The following is a 23,199-nucleotide window of genomic DNA, read 5'->3' on the forward strand; positions in this document are numbered from 1 at the left end:
GTGAAAGTAAAGGCTCTTCTGCGTTACTCATTTTACCCAGTAGTTGACCAAAGTTTGAGACATTGTAGATTTTCTTGATTTGGGGTTTGTCTTTTTAGAACACAAAATTCTGTGGTTTTCAAATTAAAGGTGATGTTCTTAACTCCACAGTGGAGGATTAATAAAAAATCAAGTGGTTTTCTTTTTTCTAAGATTTTGTAATTCAGTAAGTTTCCTTTTGTGCTTGTCATAATTCACAGGTTGTTATTTAAATGAATTATTTGAGCTTTTTAGGCATTTATGAAGTATCTAAAATGTGAAACATGATATATATTTCTCTACTTAACTCCACTGTAAAGCAGCCAGAATAAAATGTAGATGTGAGCCTAAAGTTAAACCTATGATGAAATAATACAAAAAACTATCCTTAAAGGCTGTAGAAGCTATTCTTTCTAAAGCTGTGAGCTTTATATGATACATGAATTTTATGAAATACTAAATTCTTTTGTATCTTACAAAGAACAATTGAAATGAGTCAATAATAATTTGCAAAAAAATTGACTACAGTTGATAGAACCCTTAAAAGTAGAAAGTATGCTCAGAAAGTTTGCTCACTAATTTTAGGATTTATTTTCTTTAACCAAATAGTTAAAGTGAACCAGGAAATAACAGAAGTAAGCTTTTTTGATATATTAAATTTTGACTCCTCATTACTAGAAATAGAAAACTAAATTGGTATCTACCTTAGAAATTGTTGAAATGTCAGGTATAAAATAACAGAAAATATCATTTAAACATGTTTGAAATAAATTAATATAAATAGGAAAATTCTGATATAAAATGCCAAAGTTTGAAAAAATTATAAACTGTTCTGAACATCAGATTGAAGACCCTGTGATCTTTAGGATTAAATACCCTATGGCATTTAGTTTTCTTCTTCAAAGACTTTCATTAAAGGACACTATTAAGATAAACTGAGAACTAGTTTAATATATTTTGCATATATCTTCAAAAGTTATTAATCCAGGTGTGATGGTACCTGCCTGTAATCCCAGGATTTGAAAGGCTAAGGGGTTCTCTAGGTCAAGGCCAGCCTAGGCTACATACAGAGTTCCAGATTAGTCTGTACTACAGAGTGAGACCCTCTCTCTTTTAAAGAAAAAACAAAAAAACAAACCCAATAAAAGTTGTTAAATACTGTGCTATCTATAAATATGTTTAGACATTATTATTATTATTTTTTTTTTTTTTTTTTTTGCAGTACCAGGGATTGAACTCACGACCTTGTGCTTGTCAAGCAAGCGCTTATGCCACTGAGCTATATCCCCAGCCCTCAATATGTTTAGACTTTCAAAAGAGCAAAATTATAACAAGCCTGTAAACTATTTTGCTTATAGAATGTAGGATTATTTAGTGCACTATATACTAATACATTTAAATGATTTTTAGATCACAGGATTTAGCTAAGCAAATGAAGTACACTTCTGAATAGGACTAGTATTAACACTTCATTTACTGTAAACATTAAGTTCAACAATGTGCAATGCTTTGTGTATTTGTTTCCCTCACTCTGTTGTACATAGGACTCACCTGAGGAGCTTCTATAATTCCATTTCATTAAATCTGCATAGAGCCTGAGATTCTGCATATGTACATTCCTGGAGGGTGTGATGCTATTTGGGACACTTACAATGATGAGTTTATAAAGAACAGAAAATATTTTAAGAGCATCAGTCATGCATATGTTTCACTTTTTCATTGACTTCACTTCTTTATTATCTTTAATTTTTATTAGTATATGTTTGTGATACATATACTACATTCATTGTGAGGAACTGGCTCATATACATATCTCATCTTGATTGATTTCAGTTCTGTAATTTGATAGTTTATGTTTTACTATTTTATCAGTTTATTAACTTTATTTGAGCATCTATGAAAATTAATAGATTTGTTTTATTTCATAATAAGCCTTTTGATTCAATAATGTTAAACGTTATTTAATAACATTACTTTCCAAATTGGAGAAGTCAGTACAAAATTTTCTGCACTCTGGTCTTTATTCTAGTATGCTTTTAACAATATGACGTTAAGCAAGTTATTCAAATTCCTGAGTTACTTTATCTGAAAAACTGGAAGAACTGATTGAGATCAGAAGTTTTCAGTATTTACTTTTAAAAATCAGAGTTTATTTTTTACATAACCAGTAGTGAAATTTGGATAGGTGATCTGAAGCTATACTATTAGGAGCAAAAATTTTACAATATTTGGAGTAACATCAGAACTATGACAACAGTAGTGGACACAAACTTTTTTGGTTGATTTGCTTTGTCATGTTTTTAAAGTTTTAAGTGTTTAATTGGTCTGAAGGTGTTCTTTATAGCAGTCATTAGATTTTTTTTCCCTAATAGATATATAATGCATTTCTACACATAAATTTTGCACCTGTATTTACTAGCATATGCCGCTCACAATCTTTACAGTGAATGTATAGGGCTCTAATTTGTCGTGGATCGTAGTAGTATTTGGTGTTAATAGACCTAACACCAAATTTCCAGTGCTTCTTGAAGGAAAGTTTTTGTTGTTGTTTTAAACCATGTTCAAGCATTTGCTTTTGTATATTTGGTTTTAGAATCAAGTCATTTGGAACAGCAACTTGAAGAAGCTAGTTCTGTGAGACGAGAACTAGAGGACGCGTTTAGACAAATCAAGGCTTACGAAAAACAAATCAAAGCTTTACAACAAGAAAGGGAAGAACTAAATAAGGTAAAAACATATGAATTGATTATTAAAGTTTTTTTCCATGTTCATCTTGCCTAATTAGAATAACGAAAGCATTCATAACCAATGACAATAATATAGTATTTTTATTTTTTAAAAAGTTGACTTAAAAACTCAAGAATTATTTTGGTGTGTATAATTTGATTACTAGGTACTAATGAAGAAACTTTTGTATCCTTGAGGCTTTAAAATTCAAAATCTTTAGTTCATTTGGAAATTTAATCAGAGGTCTTAATTAAAGTGAATGTTACTGAAAGAGGTATTATGAAGAAATTGATAGAATTTTTAGTGACTACAGAAAAAAATAAAAAAACAGGCTGAATTTTCAGTATAATTTGCTGAAATGTACATTCTTAAAAGACTTTAAAGTCACTTCAGTGATTTAATTCTTTAAATATCAGTTTTCATTTCAAAGTACCATGGATAAGCAAACTGAAGTCATTTTTATAAGAACTTCACATAACACTTAAACAGTATTTTAAATAGTGCTAGAAACATCAACAAAATTTACTGATAGCTAAGACTCTGTAACACAGCCCAAAAGAGTAAATAATGTTAAAGCAATAAAAATACTTAAACCACCTATTTATATACTATGGCTTTCACTAATTCTAGCCATATAAATAAGGGATTAGTAGTTTATGGCATAGTATGAATTGCATTTAGTGATGTAAGATAAAATACCATGATTAGTAGAGAAAGAAGTCCTTCTGGGAAAAATTTGTAAGTCTTAGTACCAGTAAAGAAATAGAGGGATTTAAAAATAAACAACTGACTAGATATGGTGGTCAGCAAACACCTATAATTCCAGCACTCTGTGAGGCTGAGACATGATTGCAAGTTCAAGTCCACCTGAGCGGTTAAGTGACTTAGCAAGACCTTATCTCAAAATTGAAAATTAAGAAGGACTGAGGATGCGATTCAGAGTGCAGGGCCTAAGTTCAATCCCTAGTACTGCATGCAAGCAAATAGATAAAATTATTAGTTAAAAGGACTAGTAGAGAAAGCTATTAAAAATTAGATTGAGGGGCTGGGGATTTAGCTCAGCGGCAAAGTGCCTGCCTGGCAAGTGCAAGGTCGTGAGTTCGATTCCTGGTACCGGAAGAAAAATGAAAAAACAAACAAACAAAAAAATTAGATTGAATCAGATAAATACATTTTAACTTTCTTCTCATTGCTTTTTAAAGCAATGATTTGTATAAATCTTTCTAAACTCATGACCAGTTTAATAATATTTGGTATATATAACAAGTGTTCTATTTGCTTTAATGATAATTTAATAATAGTAGTGGTTTACTAGTTTGTATCTATTTGTAGGCTATACTCAGTCAAATTTGATTAATGTAGTAAGGATAAAAATTTGATTTTAGATTTATGCTAGGATGTATTTTGCCAATTCTTAATAAATTTCAATGCTAAAAATCCTTTTAGTATAATTTGAGAAGAGAGTGGTACTGAAAAGAAACATTACACCGATAAAGAATTTTAAGTAGTGAAAAGTAATATCATTTTCTCCATATCTTTGACAATATTTTTTTATCTTTTGTTTGATAATAGCTATTCTAACAGTTGTGCAATGGTATTTTATTGTGATTTGGATTTTCATTTCTGGTTAGTGATATTGAACATCTTTCCGTATATACCCATCAACCAGTTAGTTTTATGTCTTCCTAGGAACAGTGTTCATGCTGTATTCCACAGTTTCTCATAGTACCATACTTGCCTGTTACTGTTACCGGAGTTTTAGGGTGAAACTCTGTGTCTGGGGCTCCACAAACCAGGCCTGGTCGGTCACCCATCCCAGTTTGCCAGTCAAAACAAGCAGTGGTGAAGTGACAAGAAAAGAGTTTTAATCAGCACAGACACACCAAGAATAACAGATAAAGAGGTTCAAGATCTGTTCTCAGGGGGCCAATAGGAGCTTGAAAGTTTTATAGAGAAGGGAAACAAAGGCAGAGGTTGAGGGTTTGCATATCTGGCCATGTAGGCACTCTGGTCTGTGGGCAGGCTGATCATTATTTCTGGATTGGCTGTGTGACACACAGAGATAGCCATCTTCACTTGAGGAGCCAAAAGGACTAGCTAGGCCAGTGCCTGTGCCTTCCTTCATTATTTTTGCAATTTTTTTTTTTTTTTCTTTTTTGGTACTAGGAATCAAACTCAGGACCTTGCACTTGCCAGGCAGGCGCTGTGCCACTGAGTTATATCCCAAGCCCTTCCTTCGTTATTTTTGGCCAGTATAGTCTAAAGTGAGATTTTTTAGATTTAAAATGATGTTTTATGGTGGCCTAAATTTTCATTTCTCTAATTGTTACTGTGGTCAGGTATCTTTATAAATGTCTACCCATCATTTTTTTACATTTCATCTTTTTCAAAAATACCTTTCAATATCCTTTGTAAATTTTTCCCTCTAGTTCTTTTTTTTACAGCTATATGAGTTCTTGACAATTTCTGGTCATATTAATCTTTTTTCACTTATATAAAGATCATTGTCTGTGGTTTGTCATTCTGCTTTTTCTTTTGATTAACAAAAGCTTTTGGATTAATGTAATCAAATCTGTCAGTATTTTTATAATGACTACATTTTTTCCCTGTATTTTTCTGTTTAATTTAATTTCCCTGTTTAATTTTTTTGTTTGGTTTTTCATATTTGTTTGTTCAGTGGGGTAGTATTAGGGATTAAACCTGAGGAGTGCTGAGCTATATCCCCATCCTTTTTTTATTTTGAAGTAGGTTCTCCCTAAGTTGCCTAGGCCTCCCAGAGTGTTGGTGTTACAGCCCTGTACATGGCCAGAGAAGTTTCTATTGCGTAAGGGGCAATTTGTTCTTTTGAGATGACTGATCCTACTTAGAGGGGGCAGTTTCAGTTCCAGTTGTTCCCCCTTGGCAGGTTGATCTGTCTGCAGAGGTGATCTCGGTGTTCTCTTTGCACAGATGCTTCTGGAATCAAGGTGACTGCAGGCTTAGAATAATGACTGGAGACTTCTAGTTTCCACTCTAAAAGGCCTGGAAAAGAACACTGTAAAAGTTGACAGTTATGGATCTTGAATGGACCTTAGGTACTCTGCTTTGGTGTCCTCAGTGTTGAAGGGAGATGAGATAGAGTTAAGTGTCTTAGTTATTTCTCACTGCTTAGACAAAATGCCCAATACTCTCAAGATAAAAGAGAGAGAGGTTTATTTTGATTGGCAGTTTGTAGAGGTTTCAATCCATAGTTGAGTGGCTCTAAGGCAGGGTAGCATGGCAGGCAGAAAGCAGAGTAGCATCAAGGGACTAGGAAGGATATACAGGGTCACACCCACAGTAACCCACCACTTCCCATCAGCCGTCACCTCCCAGCATCACTCCCGGCTAGAAACAGTGGACCAATCCAGTGTCATACCCATAATCCAGTCACCTCTCCCAAACTCTTGCCTATGAGAACGTGAGTCTTAGGGGCAAAATTTAGATATGTTGTAATAGTAGGTAAATGTAGAGCTAATAAACCAGTTTTTAGATAGATATTTCTTTAATGATTAAGATGCTTCTATGCAGAGCTGAGCAGAAGTCACACACAGAGTTTTAGGTCACAAAGGAGATAAATACAGAGTTAAGGCAGAGATAGCAAGCTTTGTCCACTTTTAGTTACTCATGTTGCATCTGTAGATCCAAGTGAAGAGTCAGTGCCTTTTTAGTAAAATCTATTTAAGACCTCAACTATCTCAATGTGGGATAAGGATTCAGTTTTACTTTTTTCCATGTGGCTTACCAGTTGTTCGTTTACTCTAGACAGGCTCTCCTTTCCTCAGTGCAGTGTCACTTCTGTCATACATCAAATTCCACATTTGCAGAGGTCTGTATCTCAGTTCCTTGTAAACTATGAGAATTTTTATCAAAATTACATTGAATCTAAAGGTCAATTTTAGAAGAATTGACATCATTACAATATTGACTCAAGTTCTTTCTAGTATATATTAATGTTCTGAAGGCACACACATGTCCAGAGCAGAGCAGATTTTTATTATTTACACACAGCAGATAATAACTGTCAGGGCCTGAGGAAGTCCACAGAGAAGAGACGAGGAACCTAAACCCACCTTACTCATAGAGTAAGTTGTGAATTTGCTGACTTCCAATGCAGAAAGAAATTTTCAGGATGAGTCTGTAAGAGATATAAAGGGATATATTAAGCAGAATTTTACAAATACACACTCAAATAATGTGGGCCCTCAAGAAAGCTGTGCACTATCTTTTAGAACTGGAAACATTTATGTTTCTCTTGAGGGAGTGGAAACCTTGGAAAAGATGGCCCATCCTCCAGAAGGATAATGGCCCATTTCATAGGTAAAAAGTAGGAACCCATTTTTTTTTAAAGACAGATAATTTAAGCATTCTTTGAAGTCTCTCAACCTGTTCCTTTATCTTAAGACCAGGTTCCCACTCTTTACTTTCTCAGCTAAACTAATTTATGAACTTACAGAGTATCTTTAAGGAATCTTGAGAGTAATGGGTCTGGAAGGAAAGAGCCGTAAATTAACCTAGGGAATGTATATGTTGATAGCCTTGGGTAACTTTGCGTCCCGTCTTCTTAAAAGTATCATTTTAAAAATTATTATTTTCCTTGTCTCCTTTCTACCTATCTTTATTTCCTCCTACCTCAATAATCTCATGGCTCCCTGTGTGCCAGTTTTGATCTCTGAGGTAATGCCCTGAGACGTGGCGGGATAAAACTCTGCACGTGAGGAAGGAGTCTATACTGTAAGGAGGAACCCCCAAAACATTTATCTAGGAGTTAGTATTGAGGAAAAAGACATATGTTTCCCAGCCTCTGAAACTCTTCCTTGGAAGTCCGAAGAGATAGATCTTGGGTTCTTACTCTAAACCTTTGGGTTGTTAATTAATCATTCCAGAGAACAGATAAACCTGATGTATCCAGCTTCAGAAAGAGAAAGTCTCCTTGGTCGAGGTTACCTTGTGCATCACCTTGAAATTATTACCTGCAGAACATACATCTCTCGAGTTTTCTTGCTATTGAAATTAGTCAATAACTAATGACTTGCATTTACTCCAGGTCTCAAGTGTCAGTAAAATGTGTTGGAAAGGGCTAATTGTGTGAAAACATAAAAATAGTTTCTCTGTAGCTGCATAGCCTTTTAATTCATAAACATGGTATCTATCCATATATTTAAATGCATTTCAGATGTTCTTCTGTAAAATTTCATATGTCTTGTCTTTCCTTAAATTTCTCATTCTATTTTTTCACATTTTAACTTTAAAATTTGTTTTCCTTCTGATTTTTCTGCATTGATTTTGTTCTAACAACATTGCTAAATTCTTAATGAAATATATTTTAGGGGCTGGGTACGTAGCTCAGGGGCATAAGCACCTGCCTGGCAAGTGCAAGGTCTTGAGTTAGATTTCCGGTGCCAAAAAAAAAAAAAAAAAAAAAAGTGAAATGTATTTTAGATTCTTTGAAATTTTCTGTAAATAATGAGAAATGTGTTTCTTCCTTTTGGATTTTTGTGACTTAGTCTTTACTAGAGTTGTTACATCAGCTAAGACCTCAGTACAGTATTGAAAAGAAGTAGCAATAGCCAGCATCCTTGTCTCTGATTTTTTAAGAAATGCCTCTGATACGTCTTTTATTGCTGCTTTTTAGTAAATAATTTTAGCAGAGTAAGGAATTAGTTTCCGTTTGTATTTGAGTACTTTTTTCATTAAGAATAAGTAACTAAGTTGCATTTCTGTACTTTATTGAAAGGATTATGATTCTACTATAATAAATTGGTGTGTTGAACTACATTTATAGAGTTTTTCTAATATTAAATTATTGTTACATTTCTTTGTCTAAATTGCAGTGTATTATTTTCTAAATAATAATATGGTAGTATAGATAATATTTATGTAGCCAATTATCCATTCTAATAGCACTTTCCTACTGTAACGTAAAGTGCTTAATATATATTAGATGATTTAATCATTATCACAGCCCATGAGTTAGGTATTATTTTTACTCCAAATTGGGTCCTTTTTTCCTCTGGAAATTATGGAATGAATAACAATACTGAACACCTATTGAGCAGCAAAGGAAGCTTTCATTCTTGGCTAAGAACAGGAGAATAAATGTCTCAGCCTCTTGAGAAAGATGAAAGAAATGAAGGGCAGGGATAGGTTAATAAAGAAGGCAGCTTGTCTTTTGTGAGGATGTAGGTGCCACCTCTTTCTACTCCTTTTTTTGGTTCTTGGTGATCATTGTCATGACAGTTGCCACTGTCATGGTGATGGGGAGTGCGTTATTTACCATGCAGGTAGATTATAGTGAATTAGAGGTTGACTGTCCTTCACTTTCTGAGGCATCTTAGGTGCAGCCAGTTTCAGATAACACCCCTGAGGAGGAACTTCCAGCTAGTAGGCATCCTGTCCCAAAGATAAGTAAGATTAGAGTAGAGTAGAAATTGAGCTAGGTCAAACAGGTAGTACAAGATTTAGATGCAATAATATTATTTTATTTCTAGTAATATCATTTACTAATGGTGAGACTGATGATTTATAATTTAATTGCAATATTATTAAAGAATTTAATTTATATATCTGTTCTTTGAAAGCTACTGAGACTCGCTTCATGTTCTAGATTTTTCTGTTCTTAAAATATTCAGTGTGTGTTCTTGAAGAGTGTATATTTCAATACAGGGCATCAGCTTCTACACATGTGTTGATAGAAGTTTTCAAATCTTTGCACCGTTTACTCAGTTTATATGTTAATGATTAAGAAATTGAACCTTCTCATCACTGTGATATATTTACCATTTTTCTCTGAAGTTCTATTGATTTCTTTTTAGTTCATTTTGAGACTCTTACAGAATGCATTAAAATTAAAAATGGTGTTTCTTCCTAGTATATTGAATTTTGTGATTATATGGTAATATTCCCTATCCTTAATAATGCTTTTTCTACTAAAGTCTAGATTTTGTATCTTAATCTGGTATAACAAACTGCCTTTATCTGGTGAGTTTAGCCCTTTTATATTTCTTTTGATCACTAATGTATCTAGATGTGTTTCTGCCTCTTCTTGCTTTCAGTTTTTGATGTCTTTTTGCTTTCAGTTTTTTTCATTTAATGTATCATTTTTCTTCTTCCCTTTTGAAAGTTTCAGTTGTAGTAGATTCATAGAATATTTGCTGTCTTAGCCATTTTAAAATGCACAATATAGTATGTTAAGTATGTGCATATTGATGTACAGCGGGTCTACACAGTTCTTTTTATTTTACAAAATCACTTAAATTTTTGTTTCCTTGTTCAGATTTTTCTTTCTAGCTTTTTGTTAGCTATTAGCTATTTGTTAGTTAGTTATTTATTAAATTTTACCCTGTATGTTAACAGGATCTAAATTTAATATCCTAAACTATTTTCTCCCAAAACTTCAAGGACTTTTAATTCTGTTACCTCTTCCCGATTTACCTGCTGTTTTTGACAAATATTTTAATAGTTACATGCTTTTATTCTACAAATTTATTTTTCTAACAGTCATATACAGACATTTCTTCATGTTCACATTCTGTTTTACCAGCTTCTCACCCTTTTATTTGTCTTGCATTAGACCTTTCTTTTAAAAATGTTGTTCTTTTTCCTGATATAAAGCCTGTAGAAGTCTCTTTAGTACAGATGAGATTGTGGTAAGCTCTGTCAGTTTTGTTTGTGTGAAACCTAGTAATTGAGAAGTAATTTTTCTTCATGTTCAAATTTTTTAATCTCTTAAAAAGTATTTTGTACTGTTTCTATTTCTAATATTTATGCTTTTTCTGGGTTGAATCTTTTTTTTAAAAAAAAATAGAAGAGTTGTCCTTTTTTTCTTCTGATTTCTTTAAGTTATTTTATTTCTCTGGCATTATGTAGTTTCGTTTTTTGAACAATTTCTGGCTTTGAGTTTCTTTCTCTTTGTAAATAAAGAGCTTTCTATATTGGTAGATTTATGTTTTTAATTTTAACACCTTTTCATTTCTAAATGTTCTGTAGAGTTCATTTTTAAATCTGCTTGATCATTTTAATAATCTTTTGTCTTTTCCCATTTTTATAGTTTCCCATTTTATTACTTCAAACATTTCATATATAGCAGTCTTAAGTTGATATATGATCATTCTGACGCCCAAATACTTGTGGTGATCGTTTTGTTCATTGTTTCCACTGTTTCATTATGGTGGTTCGTTCTCTAGGCATTTGGGGATCCGTTTCTGTGAGCTCATATTTCTTTGCTCTTAATGTGTGAAAAACCCAAATTTCCTTGAAGTTCTTTCCCCGCAAAAGATCTGTCTTTTCTTTTGCCGGGAAGCAGGCGGCTTCACTGATCCTGCTGTGCGGTAGCCCCTCTGAACCAAGGAGTCTCAGGCTTCCTTTTTACCTCCTTGCTACTTAGTTTCCACATTAAGAGCAACCCTTGTGGATTTTTTATTATTTGTAATTATTCAATATATTTTTTAAGTCTCAGAAATATTTATTAAATGTCACAAAATCTTTATTTTGACCATCATATCTTATGTTCTTATACACTCTAGCCAGTTGTGGAAACCTAGTTAAGTCAGCAGCTCTCTTGAATTTATCATGTGAGAGCATAGAAATAGAGAATATAGCAGGACATGATGTCCTTATTATCTATTCACAAGTAGTTCATTTCCTTTAATTTTGTCCTGAGGTGAATAATTTTGGCTCTTCTTGAGTTAAAAATAGCCACTTTGATGGCCAAATTTGGTCTCTAGGTTGCAGAATTGGTAACTTATATTCTTTTTACAAAACTGTAGGAACTAGTCCAGGCTAGTGAGCGATTAAAAAACCAATCCAAAGAGCTGAAAGACGCACACTGTCAGAGGAAACTGGCCATGCAGGAATTCATGGAGATCAATGAGCGACTAACAGAATTGCACACCCAAAAACAGAAACTTGCTCGCCACGTCCGAGATAAGGAAGAAGAGGTGGACCTGGTGATGCAAAAAGTTGAAAGCTTAAGGCAAGAACTGCGCAGAACAGAAAGAGCCAAAAAAGAGGTTAGTAGTCAGGCAAATTGGGTAGTGCCCATTGGGTAGTTATTAAAGTTGCTTTCTGAGACTAGTGAAATAATATATATTTCATTCTTTAATTTTTGAAAATTATTGTACAGTTTGTTAATATTAATATGAATTTCAACATTGGAACTGTCTTCCTATTAAAATGTAAATTACCATGGGGGAAAATAGTTTGTTTGAAAAATTATAACTGTGAAATTTTTGTTTTTTCATTTTATTTTAAAGCTGGAAGTTCATACTGAAGCTCTAGTTGCTGAATCATCTAAAGACAAGAAACTACGCGAGCAGAGCGAGTATTATTCTAAGCAACTGGAAAATGAATTGGAAGGACTAAAGGTATGTTTTCATTTCACTTTTTTTTTTTTTTTTTTTTTTGAGACAGAGTCTCACTAAGTAATGCAGGCTGGCCTTGAACTCCCTTATGTAGCCCAGGCTGTCCTCAAACTCACATTGATCCTCCTATGTGCTGGTTCTACAAGCATGTACCACCACATCTGGCTACATTTGATTCATAATTTTCTTCTTTTTAGGTTTGATAGTAGTGTTATCTTATGTACTCTTTGGTGTAGAGTGAAAATAACCTGTCCTTTAAAGCTCATATGCTTCTGATTCCTACCAATAGGAAGCTGCTAGAGATTTTCTTAGTCATGCTGAGAAAAGGGAATACTGGTTTAGTAAGGAGTAGGAATCTACTACCTGAATAACAGGTACTGGTAATCTCTACATGAGTTGTGAGAAGATATATTAACCCCCCAATCTGTCTTGTAAATGACTCAGGAGAGGCTCAGACAGCTTTGCAGATCCTGTTAGTTGGGATAAAATGATAGTAGGCATAGGCTAACACATTTCAGCAGAAGTTGCTTTGCAAGGAAAATTCTTGGGCCATTTCTCAAGTCAGACTGCTTAGTTTTAACTTCTAATTTCACCAATTACTAGCTGTGTATAACACTGAAGCAAACACTTACTCTCTTTATCCTCTAATTTTCTCATCCATAAAGTCCTACTTCATGTTAGGAGTCCACACACACACTTAAAGCTAATACCTCACAAGCACACAGTAAGTGTTACTGTAGTGATAGTATGACATATATCAATGAAAATATCATAATCAACTTGAATATTACCTCAGGAAGTCCAGATGCTCCTGTTGCTACTTTAGAATTCTGTTAATAGCTGTAGCATAATTCTTATTAATGACTTAATCAGGTTATCTTCCCCGCTAAACTTTGACATTGCTTATTGGAAATACAGATGATAGGTATATTATTACCTGTTCTTGGTGCTGGCCCAGATATTTAATACTTATTTAATGTTTGTTAAATCAGTGACTGAATCATGTAGGAAGAATTAGATCCAACCTCCTGTACCTCTGACAATTGAATATCAGTGTCTGTAAGTAATGTTTCTCCTCTGCTACAAATAGAAATATAAATTCTAGATTTGATTTCTTTGTTTTGGAGATTTATTAGTTTTGGTTCATAAACTCAACCTTCGTTAGCTTTATAAATTAAAGATATATCATCTGTATATAAGGTATGATTTATGTGTTTGAATGTTTAAAATTTATTACATTAAGGTGCACAATGCCATTAATCTCCATCAAAATACTCCCTCCAGCTTTGAGCACACTTATCCCATCGTTCTTGCTACTTTCTGAAGTACTTCTTGAAATCTTCTTTTGTGAGTGTCTTTAGTTGCATTGTTGTGGCTAAATCAATTTAAAATGTTTATCTCGAAAAAGCATGGTTATTTTGACTTTTAGAATGAGCCAGAAGTTGCACAGTGCCAGATCTGGTGTATAAGGTTTGATGAAGATGTACTGTTTTTATGTTTTTATGTTTTCATGTTTAGTGTTTTTATGAGCCTGCCTGTTCATTGGATGGCACTTGGCAACAGCATTCACCAAAATTTTTTTATCACACCTCACTAAGACAGTCACAAAAGAGGACTTCAGAATTTCTCCACAAAGTAGCAAGAATGATTGGTTGAGCTAGGTGTGATGGTGCATACCTCTAATCCCAGCACTTGGGAACCAAGACAAGAGTACAGTCAGGAGTTTGAGGCCAGCCTGGTCTATTTAGTGAGTTCAAGACAAGCTTGAACTACTTAGCAAGACCCTGTCTCAAAACAAACAAACAAAAAAAAAAAAACCAAAACAACAACAACAAAAACACTACCAGAATGATTGGTAAGTATTTTCCACGAGGGGAAGTATTTTGAGGCAAGTTATTGACGATGTAATAAATTTTAAAAATTTAAACATTCATCCCCTTTTGTATCAGTATTTTTGTGATACATTTTTCAGTCATTTCATATACACCTATCTATGTGGAGCAGATTTAGAGTAGAGAGGTATTTATTGTCAGAGGTGCTTTTCATTCAGGGTCTGCTTTGTTCCAGCACTGTTGTAGGCACTTTGAATAATAAAAAAACAACCATTAAGAAAAAAAAATAAAATAAAATACACATGGGAAAAAATCTTAGGCATTGTTTGTATTTGAAAAATTGAGACCCAGAAGAATAAAGGATTTTAAGTGATAGACTATGATCTAAACCTAGGTTTTCTAACTTTGAGTGCCATGTTCTATCTAGTAGTTTGCTTTATTTTTTTCTCTGTAATAAACACTATTGTACCATAAACTTTGAATCACATATTTTTACCCAGTTGTCCAAACACTCATAAATTTGAGGTAGTAATAGAGTTACCAAGTAAATAATGCATTTAAAGAGTTTAGAACAGGTCCTGATGCACATTAAAGCTCAGTAAGTGTTTGCTATGATTATGACCGTACTATAATTTCCTTAGGATATTTCTTAAAGTGGGGTTTCTTGGTCAAGAACTAGCACACATATATTTTTAAAAGATATTGTGGCCTTTTAAAAATGAAGAAATATTTTACTCCACTAAGAGTGTTTTCCAGCAGACTCAAAGGGAGAAGTAAGTAATTCTACAGTGAGAATTAGATGTCAATATCCCAATTCTAGTAATGGAGAGAACATACAGACAAAAGATCAATAGGATATTCAGGTCTTGAACCACACTATAATCAACTAGACTTGACAGATGTAGCAGCCTCCACCCAAAAACAGCAGAATACACTTTTCAAGTGCATATACCAAATTCTCCAGGATTGACCACATATTAGGTCACAAACTAAGTCTCAGTATATGCAAAAAGATTGAAATCATACAAAGTATCTTCTCCAACTACGATGGAATGGAGCGGGAAATCAGTAGCAAAAGAAAAATTAGACAATACTTAGGGAAGAATGAAAATGAAAACACAATATACCAGTACTTACAGGGTACAGAAAAGCCTGTACTATATGGAACATTTATAGCTGTAAATGCCTATATTAAAAAGGAAAGAAATCAATAACCCACTTTTACACCTTAAGGAACTAGAAAGAGAAAAACAAACTAAACCCAAAGATAGCAGAAGAAAATAAATAGTAAAAATTACACCAAACATAAATAAAATGGAGAGTAGAAATAGAACCAGCCAAACCAAAAAAAAAAAAAAAGTTCTTTGAGAACATTAACAGAGTTTACAGACCTTTAGTTAGAAGAGGGAAAAAGAGAATACAAATAACTAAAGTTGGAAACAAAAGTGGGTATTTTATTACCTACCAAGTAGAAGAATTACGATGTTACTATGAACAACTGTGTCCCCACAAAGTTGGTAACTTAGATAAAAGGGACAAACACCCAGGACACGAATAACCTAAAGAGAGTAAAGATGAAATAGAAAACCTTGGCAGACCTGTAAAGAAATAGAATTGGTAATCAAAACCCTTTCAACAAGGAAGGGTCCAGAATCAGACTGCTTCTATGGTCAGTTGAACCAAACATTCAAAGAGGAGTTAATGCCAGTCCTTCTCAAAATACTTCCAAATTCACAAGAGGTGTAAACATTTCCTAACTGATGCTGTGAGGCCAACATCATCCTAAATACCAAAGCCAGATAGAAACATCACAAGAACAGAAATTTATGCCAACATTCCGTAGGAATATTGATGCACAAATTCTTAACAAAATACTAACATATTGAATTCAAAAGCATATTTCAAGGCTTGTATACCATAATTAAATAGGGTGTGGCCCAAAAATGCAAAGGTGACTAACATAAGAAAACCAATCGATCGAGTGTCACATTAATAGGACCAAAAGAAAAAAAATCACATGATTGTCTTTATTGGTGCATGAAAGTAATTTCACAAAAGACTCAAAATTCTTTTATGATAAACATTCTCAGAAAACTAGAGATAAAGGAGGACATATTTAATATGGCAAAAGACATATGTTATAAACTCACTGGTAACATTATACTGTGGGGAGAGACTGAAGCCTTCCCCATAATTAGGCTGGAATGCCCCATTTTCACTATTGCTTGGTTTTGGTATTTACTGCAGATTCTAGTTGAAACAGTTATACAAGAAAAAGAAATAAAAGGCATCCAAATTGAAAAGGAAGAATTTAAATTATCTCTCATCAAAGATAACGTAGTCTTTTGTTTAGAAAATCCCAAAGACTAAACAAGACAGTTATTAGGGTTTATAAATAAGCAGTTCCCAAAGTTGCAAAGTATAAGATCAATAACAAAAATCAGTTGTTTCTGCAAGCCAGCAGTGAACAATCTGCAAAGGAAATTAAGAAAGCAGTTTGATTTACAGTAGCATATAAAAGAATATATCTCAAAATGAATTCAGCCACGGAAATTAAAAACTTGTACACTGAAAATCACAATACATTGCAGAAAGAAATTAAAGAAGACCTAAATAAATAGAAAGACATCCCATGTTGATACTGTTATTTATCAGGTAATATATTAATACTCAGATTATATAAAGAACTTCTCGACAAAAAGATGAACTGTCCAATCAAAAATGGCCAAAGGACTTGAATAGACATTTCCAAAGGAACTATTCAGATAGCCAGTCAATATGTGAAAAATTCTTAGCATCATTAGTTACTAGGGAAATGTAAATTGAAAGCAAAATAAGATACTACTTTTTACCTTCTAGAATGGCTAAATTAGAAGAAAAGGAAGAACAGAAAGAAGAAAGAAAAAATTGTTGGCAAGGATATAGGAGAATTTGAACCCTTGTACGTAGCTTATGGAAATATAAAATTATATAGCCTCTTTTGAAAACAATTTGTTGGTTCTTCAAAAAGGCAAATACAAGCTACCATATGACACAGTAGTTCCGCTTCTAAGTGTATACTGAAAATATTTGAAAAAAAATGCTCTAAAATACACTTTACACCAGTGTTCACTGCAGTGTTATTATTACAGTAGCAAATGGTAGAAGCAACCCAAGTGTCTTAAGAACAGTTGAATAAATATTGCATGTTACATACATGGAATGGCATATCATTCAGCTATAACTCATCAGTGAGTGTTCTGATACATGATATAGCACAATTGACTCGAGAGCATTAAGTGAAAGATGCCAGACATAAAAAGACAAATAATGTATGATTCAAATTACTGAATTGTCTAAAGTTGGCAAATTCTTAAAGAAGAAAATAGAACAGAAGTTACCAGGGTCTGGTGGAGGGGGAAGTGGAGTTCATTCTTAATTGTTACAGAATTTTGCTTTCAGATGATAGTTTTAGAAACCTATATTGACAGTGAAGCAAAACATTGCAAATTAATTAATGCCACTGAATTGTACACTTAAAATAATTAAAATGGAAATTGTGAGATATATATATATATATATATTTTTTTTTTACTTGAAAAACTAATGTAATATGCCAGTAACCAAGACAATTGAACTTTACAATGGATAAATTATGTGGTACATGAATTATCACCATGCAAATATTTTTAATAGAATATTTTATAGTCATTACCATATGTTGCTAGTTTTAATTTTTCCCCCCTACTGGTATGGCTTGGCTTGTAGATCCATAACCCACATCTGCCTTCATGTTCACATGGAGTTGTCCCTATGTGCACGTCTTGATGCACAAATCACTCCTTTTTATAAGAATATGTTCATGTTGGATTGGACCACACCCTTAGGATTTCATTTTAACTTACCTCTGAAAGACTTTTTAAATGAAGTCACATTAGGAAGTACTAGTGGTTAGCTCTTTAACACATTAATTTTGGGGAAACACAATTCAACATATAACATTTTTATTTTTCATTCAGCAGTGTAGTAAGCATTTTTACTTATTCAAAATTGTCACAAACATCATTTCAATTATTTTAAATAGTTCAGCAGGAATACCCACATAGTCAGTTCTCTACAGTTGTATTTGTAACTTACTTTTACTTTTTGCATAATTGCCATGAAAACCTTTATCTGTTACTCTCTGTATTATCTTCTTACAAGAGATACATACCTAAAATGAAATTAACGTATCATTTTTAGGCACTTAATAAATACCACAAATCTGTGTAGATATGAGACCAAAAGAGGTTGTGGGTGTTTTTTGCAATTTTTTGTTTACTATAGATTATTAATCATGCCTTTTCTTTGTGGATTTTCTAGTTTTGGTTTTTTTTTTTTTTTTTCCCATTTAATTTTGTATCCCTGATGTTTTTCCTTATTGGTACATATAAATGCTTTATACAGTAAAAGTTTTGCATTTATTCTTCCTTTTATTCAAGTAGTTCTTTTTTTATTTAATGGAAAAAACAGTAAAAACAGTGGTACAAATTTTAAAAACAAGATTGTAGGAGAGTAGCAATGGTTAGTACATTGCATATTGTTATCTTCAGAGCAGTTGCTCATATGACAAGATATAGGCATGAAAAATTGATCAAACAATATAGGCACAAACCTTTCTTTTCAGTGAACTAATAGCAATTAGTAACGATTGTGTGTGTGTGTATATTTTTTTTTCCTTTTCCCTTCCTTCTTTTCTCCTTTTCCCCATCCCAGTTTTGCTTTCCTTTTGAACATTTTCTTCCCATTTCACAATATCTATGATACATTTTGGATCTTATTTATTCTTTCAGCGTCTTACACTAAGGAGACAGTATAATGTTTATACATGTAAGTCTGATTTATTTCATTTATAAGTATGGTCTCAAGTTGCATCCATTTCCCTATAAATGTCTCAAGTTTATCCTTCCTTATATCTGAGTAGTACTCCATTGTATAACAGTACCATATCTTTTTTTATCCATTGCTTGGTTGATGGGCATTTGGGTTGTTTGCATGATTTAGCTATGACAAATCGTGCTGCTATGAACATGGTTACACGTATATTGCTGTAGGGCTTATATGTAGAACATATAAAGAATTGAAAAGAATTAGACACCCCCCCCCAATTCAAAGACCAAATTCAAAAATGGGCATCTGGGATGAAAGCACACTTCTCAGATGAAGAAATACAGATAGCAAATAAATGTATGAAAAAATGTTCAACATCTTTGGTCATTTGAGAGCTGCAAATTAAAACAACACTGAGATTCCATCTCACCCCAGTAAGAATGGCTGTCATCAAGAAATCAACCATTAACAAATGCTGGAGGGGCTGCAGGGAAAAAGGAACACTTACTTCTCCCTTGTTGGTGGGAATACAGACTGGTGTAACCACTGTGGAAATCAGTGTGGAGATTCCTCAAAAAACTAGGATTAGAGGTCCCATTTCCCCCACCTATTCTCCTTCTGGGTATTTTCCTAGAATTAAGTACAGTAAAAAATTTACAATTCCTTATGTCTTTTCTCAGCATTTGTAGTATTACTTCAAAGCTTAGCTTATCCCTTTTCTAGAGTTTTTATAAATATTCAATTTTACTTTCCTTTGGATATTGTCCTGTGGGATCTATAAGTACTTAACAGTTTGGTCTATTTAGAATTTGTTTTGCTAAATGGTATGAACAAGATGTTCTGTTCTTTTATTGTTAGCTGGTGATTTCAGTTCCATTTATTAATCATTACCTTCCTAAGTAATTAAAATGTTTTATGCATATATTGAATTAAGCTATTTCAATGGAAATCTATTACTGTGACACTTTATTAAAGGCTTATTATAGATTTTTATATCAAAGAATATCCTTTTTCCTTTTTTAGGATTTTCTTTGGTATTCGTAATAATTTATTCTTCACCACCAACTAGAAACATTTGTCACCATCCTCTGCTCTGCCCCAGCACTCTTCTCCATATTTAAAAAGAAGTTTTTATTAAAATTACATAGAAGAAAATTTGAAAAACATTGAATATATATACATTTGATCTTCTCTTTCAAGTTCTTGATATTGTTCTATTTTGTATCCATCTTTTATGCATTTTATAAAGACTCAATAGTTTTTTAATATGTCAGACATTTCTATTATTATTTCTTATGTATGTGTGTATTAGCATTTGATTTCATTTGATTCTACTATTACATTAACTCTTTATTCATTCATATTCTCTTAACGCTAATTTTAATATTTGGAAGTACTGCTAATTTTGTAGGTAAATGGATACAACTAAAGACCATACTCATAAATGAAATAAATCAGACCTGCATCTATAACACATCATATTGTCTTTCCCTGGATTTGCAGATCTCTGCTTACTGAGCCTCATCTGCAATGTCCCAGTATGTCCTCATAATTTTCCAGTGCCCTGTGTTATCACATGCTTCCTAAAACAGCAGGTAGTGTCTTTAACTCCAAGGACAGGGGCAAAAGGAAAGGAAGATTCTGAATCTGCTGCCACTCTTCTACCCTCTTATTTCCTCTGGAGGAGGAGAGGGATGTCTGACATCTTCTCACATGAGACCAGCATTGTAAGCAACAATAAGGAAAAACAAGCAGGTTCTAGTGTAAGAACCTGAAAGAGTAAATAAAATCTGAAAGCTACAGTAGATATTGTGAAAGGGAAAGGAACTGCTCAAAGGGAACTGGGATGGGGGAAAGGAGAAAAGAAAGAAGAAAGGGAAAAAATATATATACATATGCAAGGATAGCTGGGATAATTGTACTGCTGATTTCTCTTGGTTTAGGAAAGGAACAATGAATGCTTTTTTTTTTTCTCTTCAATTTTTTTGACCAATTTTGCATGCTTATATCTGGTAATATGATCAACTAATTTGAAAACAACAATATGCAGTATAACAACATTGTTGAATTCCTATCTTCTTGTTTAGTGAAATTCTGCATCATTTCTAATTTTTTAATTATTTTTCATTCTCTTTAAAAAATAAAAAAACTGAAAAAGAAGTACTGCTGACCAGTGTTTACCTTATATGATATTACTTTATTGAACTCTGTTTTATATTTCAGTATATCATTTATGTTTTCTGGGTAAACAAACAAATTATTTTACCACTTTTCTTTATAATGCTTATTTCTGTTAATGGTTTCACTGGGTGGTCAGATAGGATATCTATAATTCATATTATACATGAATGAGAATGGAAGATATCCTTCTTATTAACATTATTTTTTAATTTATTGGATGTACCTTTGATGTTTTACCAGTATTTTGTCTGATTCAAAGTGGATACTTTTTTGTTTAATTAAAAGACTTAACTCCTTTATATGGTTTTATTGTGGGGTGTGGAATATTTGCAATTTCAGGCAAGGGTAACTAGTGAGTAAATCATTTGCATTTAAAATTTTAATTTATAAAAATAATGCATTTATTAATAAGTTCACTAATATTGTTACCTTCCTTACCTACAGTAAAAACTATTATTTTTATATAGTTTTATTTTTCAGTATTTTGTTTGGTTTTTTACTTTATTATCAATAAGTGATACACAACTCTTAACTTTAGCTGATGCTGTCTCTGTTAGGTTTTGATTTCAGGAGAATTTTTCTTTGAAATTTCTCATACATGCTGTTTGCTGCCAACCTAACAGCCAGCCACACAGGACAGCAAAGTCCCTCAGGTGATTAAAAAACTGGAAGAATCACTTCTGTGGGTATCGGTTTAGGCAGCACTGTCACAGAGATGCTTAAGAGCAAGAATCTGACTTGCTCTGGCTCTTAGTTGGAGCAGTTCTGCATGCCAGGCCACTTCAGAAATCACTGAAGAATCTGGACCTAGTACATACATCTTTGCTTTCCTTTCCTTTCCTTCTTAAAAATTTTTTTATTTTCTGGTGATACTGGGGATTGATCCTAGGGCCTTCGCACTGAGCTGCATCCTCAGCTCTCTCTATATATATCTATATATTTTGAGACAGGGTTTTGCTGAGTTGCTCAGTATTAGTTTGAACTTACCATCCTCCTGCCTCAGCCTTCTGGTCAGGGATTATAGGCATGTACCACCAAGCTCAACTGAGTATTTTCTTAATAAATGGTTAAATACTACAAAGGGTATCCCTGCCCTCCGCCCCACCCTGATCATGGCAGTTTTTGCTGGCCCACATCAATTCCTCCGTTCTTTTTAAATTATGTACCTCGCATGTAAAGGAGCCAGGACATTTTTCTTTCAATTTTAAATCAACTGCCATTGCAGTTTTTCTGCCCTTATACCTAGCTTCAGAAGGAACAAGGTTTGCTCCAACACTAGATTACTTGTCAATAAACCTAAATCTATTAAGATTTTTTAGTTTCAAAAGTTTTGTTATTGTTCACCTGGACAAACAGGGTAGAACCAATTTTGTAAGTTACTAAACTCAGAAAGTTTTGCAGTCATAATCTCTGGTCTGTGTGTTTTGGTTTACTTCTGTGGCAGTGACTCGGGGCTTTACATTTCTTTTCTCTTATTACTGAAAAGCCATTTTCACCTGTTTCCTCAGAGGGTGGATTTCAACCAGATTTCTCCTTCTTCATGTCCTACCTGAAAGCCAAGAGGCCTACCATTTTTTATGGTATGGATTGAGGATGTTACTATAGACATTTGTCATTTTCCTATTTTGCAAAAGTCCCCCTTCTTTTCTTTTTATACATTATCCCTCATTTTAATCTTTTAAAAACAGAAATGTGAAAAAAATAAATAAAAACAGAAATGTGCTTTTAAAACTTTCTGATAGTTCCTTATGAAGTATAAAAATGAAAGTATACACTTTGATTTTTCCTCCATATACCAATAGTAATTCTAAGTCAGAATTTAAACATAAAACAAGAAATCATGTAAGTGCCAGCAAAAGAGTTGTTCAGATAAATAAAAATAAAATTGTTCAGATAAATGGTGGTATGTGCCTATAATCACAGCACTCATTGAATACTGAGGCAGGAGGATCATAAGTTCAAGGCCAGGGTTGGGGATCTAGCTCAGCAGCACAAGCACTTGCCTGGCAAGCACAAGGTCCTTAGTTTGATTCCCGGTACCCACTCCCCCTACAGTAACTTCAAGGCCAGCCTGGGTGACTTAGCAAAACCCTGTCTCCAAAAAAGAATTCAGATAAACTGTAATCTTGGTATAAAGACTTAAAAATAAAAAAGATACAGCCCATAAAGGAATGTGAACCGAGGAAAATACTTATAACATATTTCAGATAAAT

General features: G+C 33.2%; 1 protein-coding gene across 1 annotated transcript in view; it reads left to right on the top strand.

The window, feature by feature from the left end:
- Cdc42bpa (CDC42 binding protein kinase alpha (DMPK-like)) overlaps positions 1–23,199 on the top strand; it is a gene marked incomplete at its 5' end in the record, with an annotated part of 272,087 nt that overhangs the window by 169,219 nt on the left and 79,669 nt on the right. The window contains 3 exon segments of the mRNA XM_005374798.2: positions 2,612–2,745; positions 11,532–11,774; positions 12,018–12,128. Coding sequence (XP_005374855.1) covers positions 2,612–2,745; positions 11,532–11,774; positions 12,018–12,128 — 488 coding nt within the window.

The sequence above is a fragment of the Chinchilla lanigera genome, unplaced genomic scaffold, assembly GCF_000276665.1.
Source record: "Chinchilla lanigera isolate Chin_1 unplaced genomic scaffold, ChiLan1.0 scaffold00005, whole genome shotgun sequence".
Lineage (NCBI taxonomy): Eukaryota > Metazoa > Chordata > Mammalia > Rodentia > Chinchillidae > Chinchilla > Chinchilla lanigera.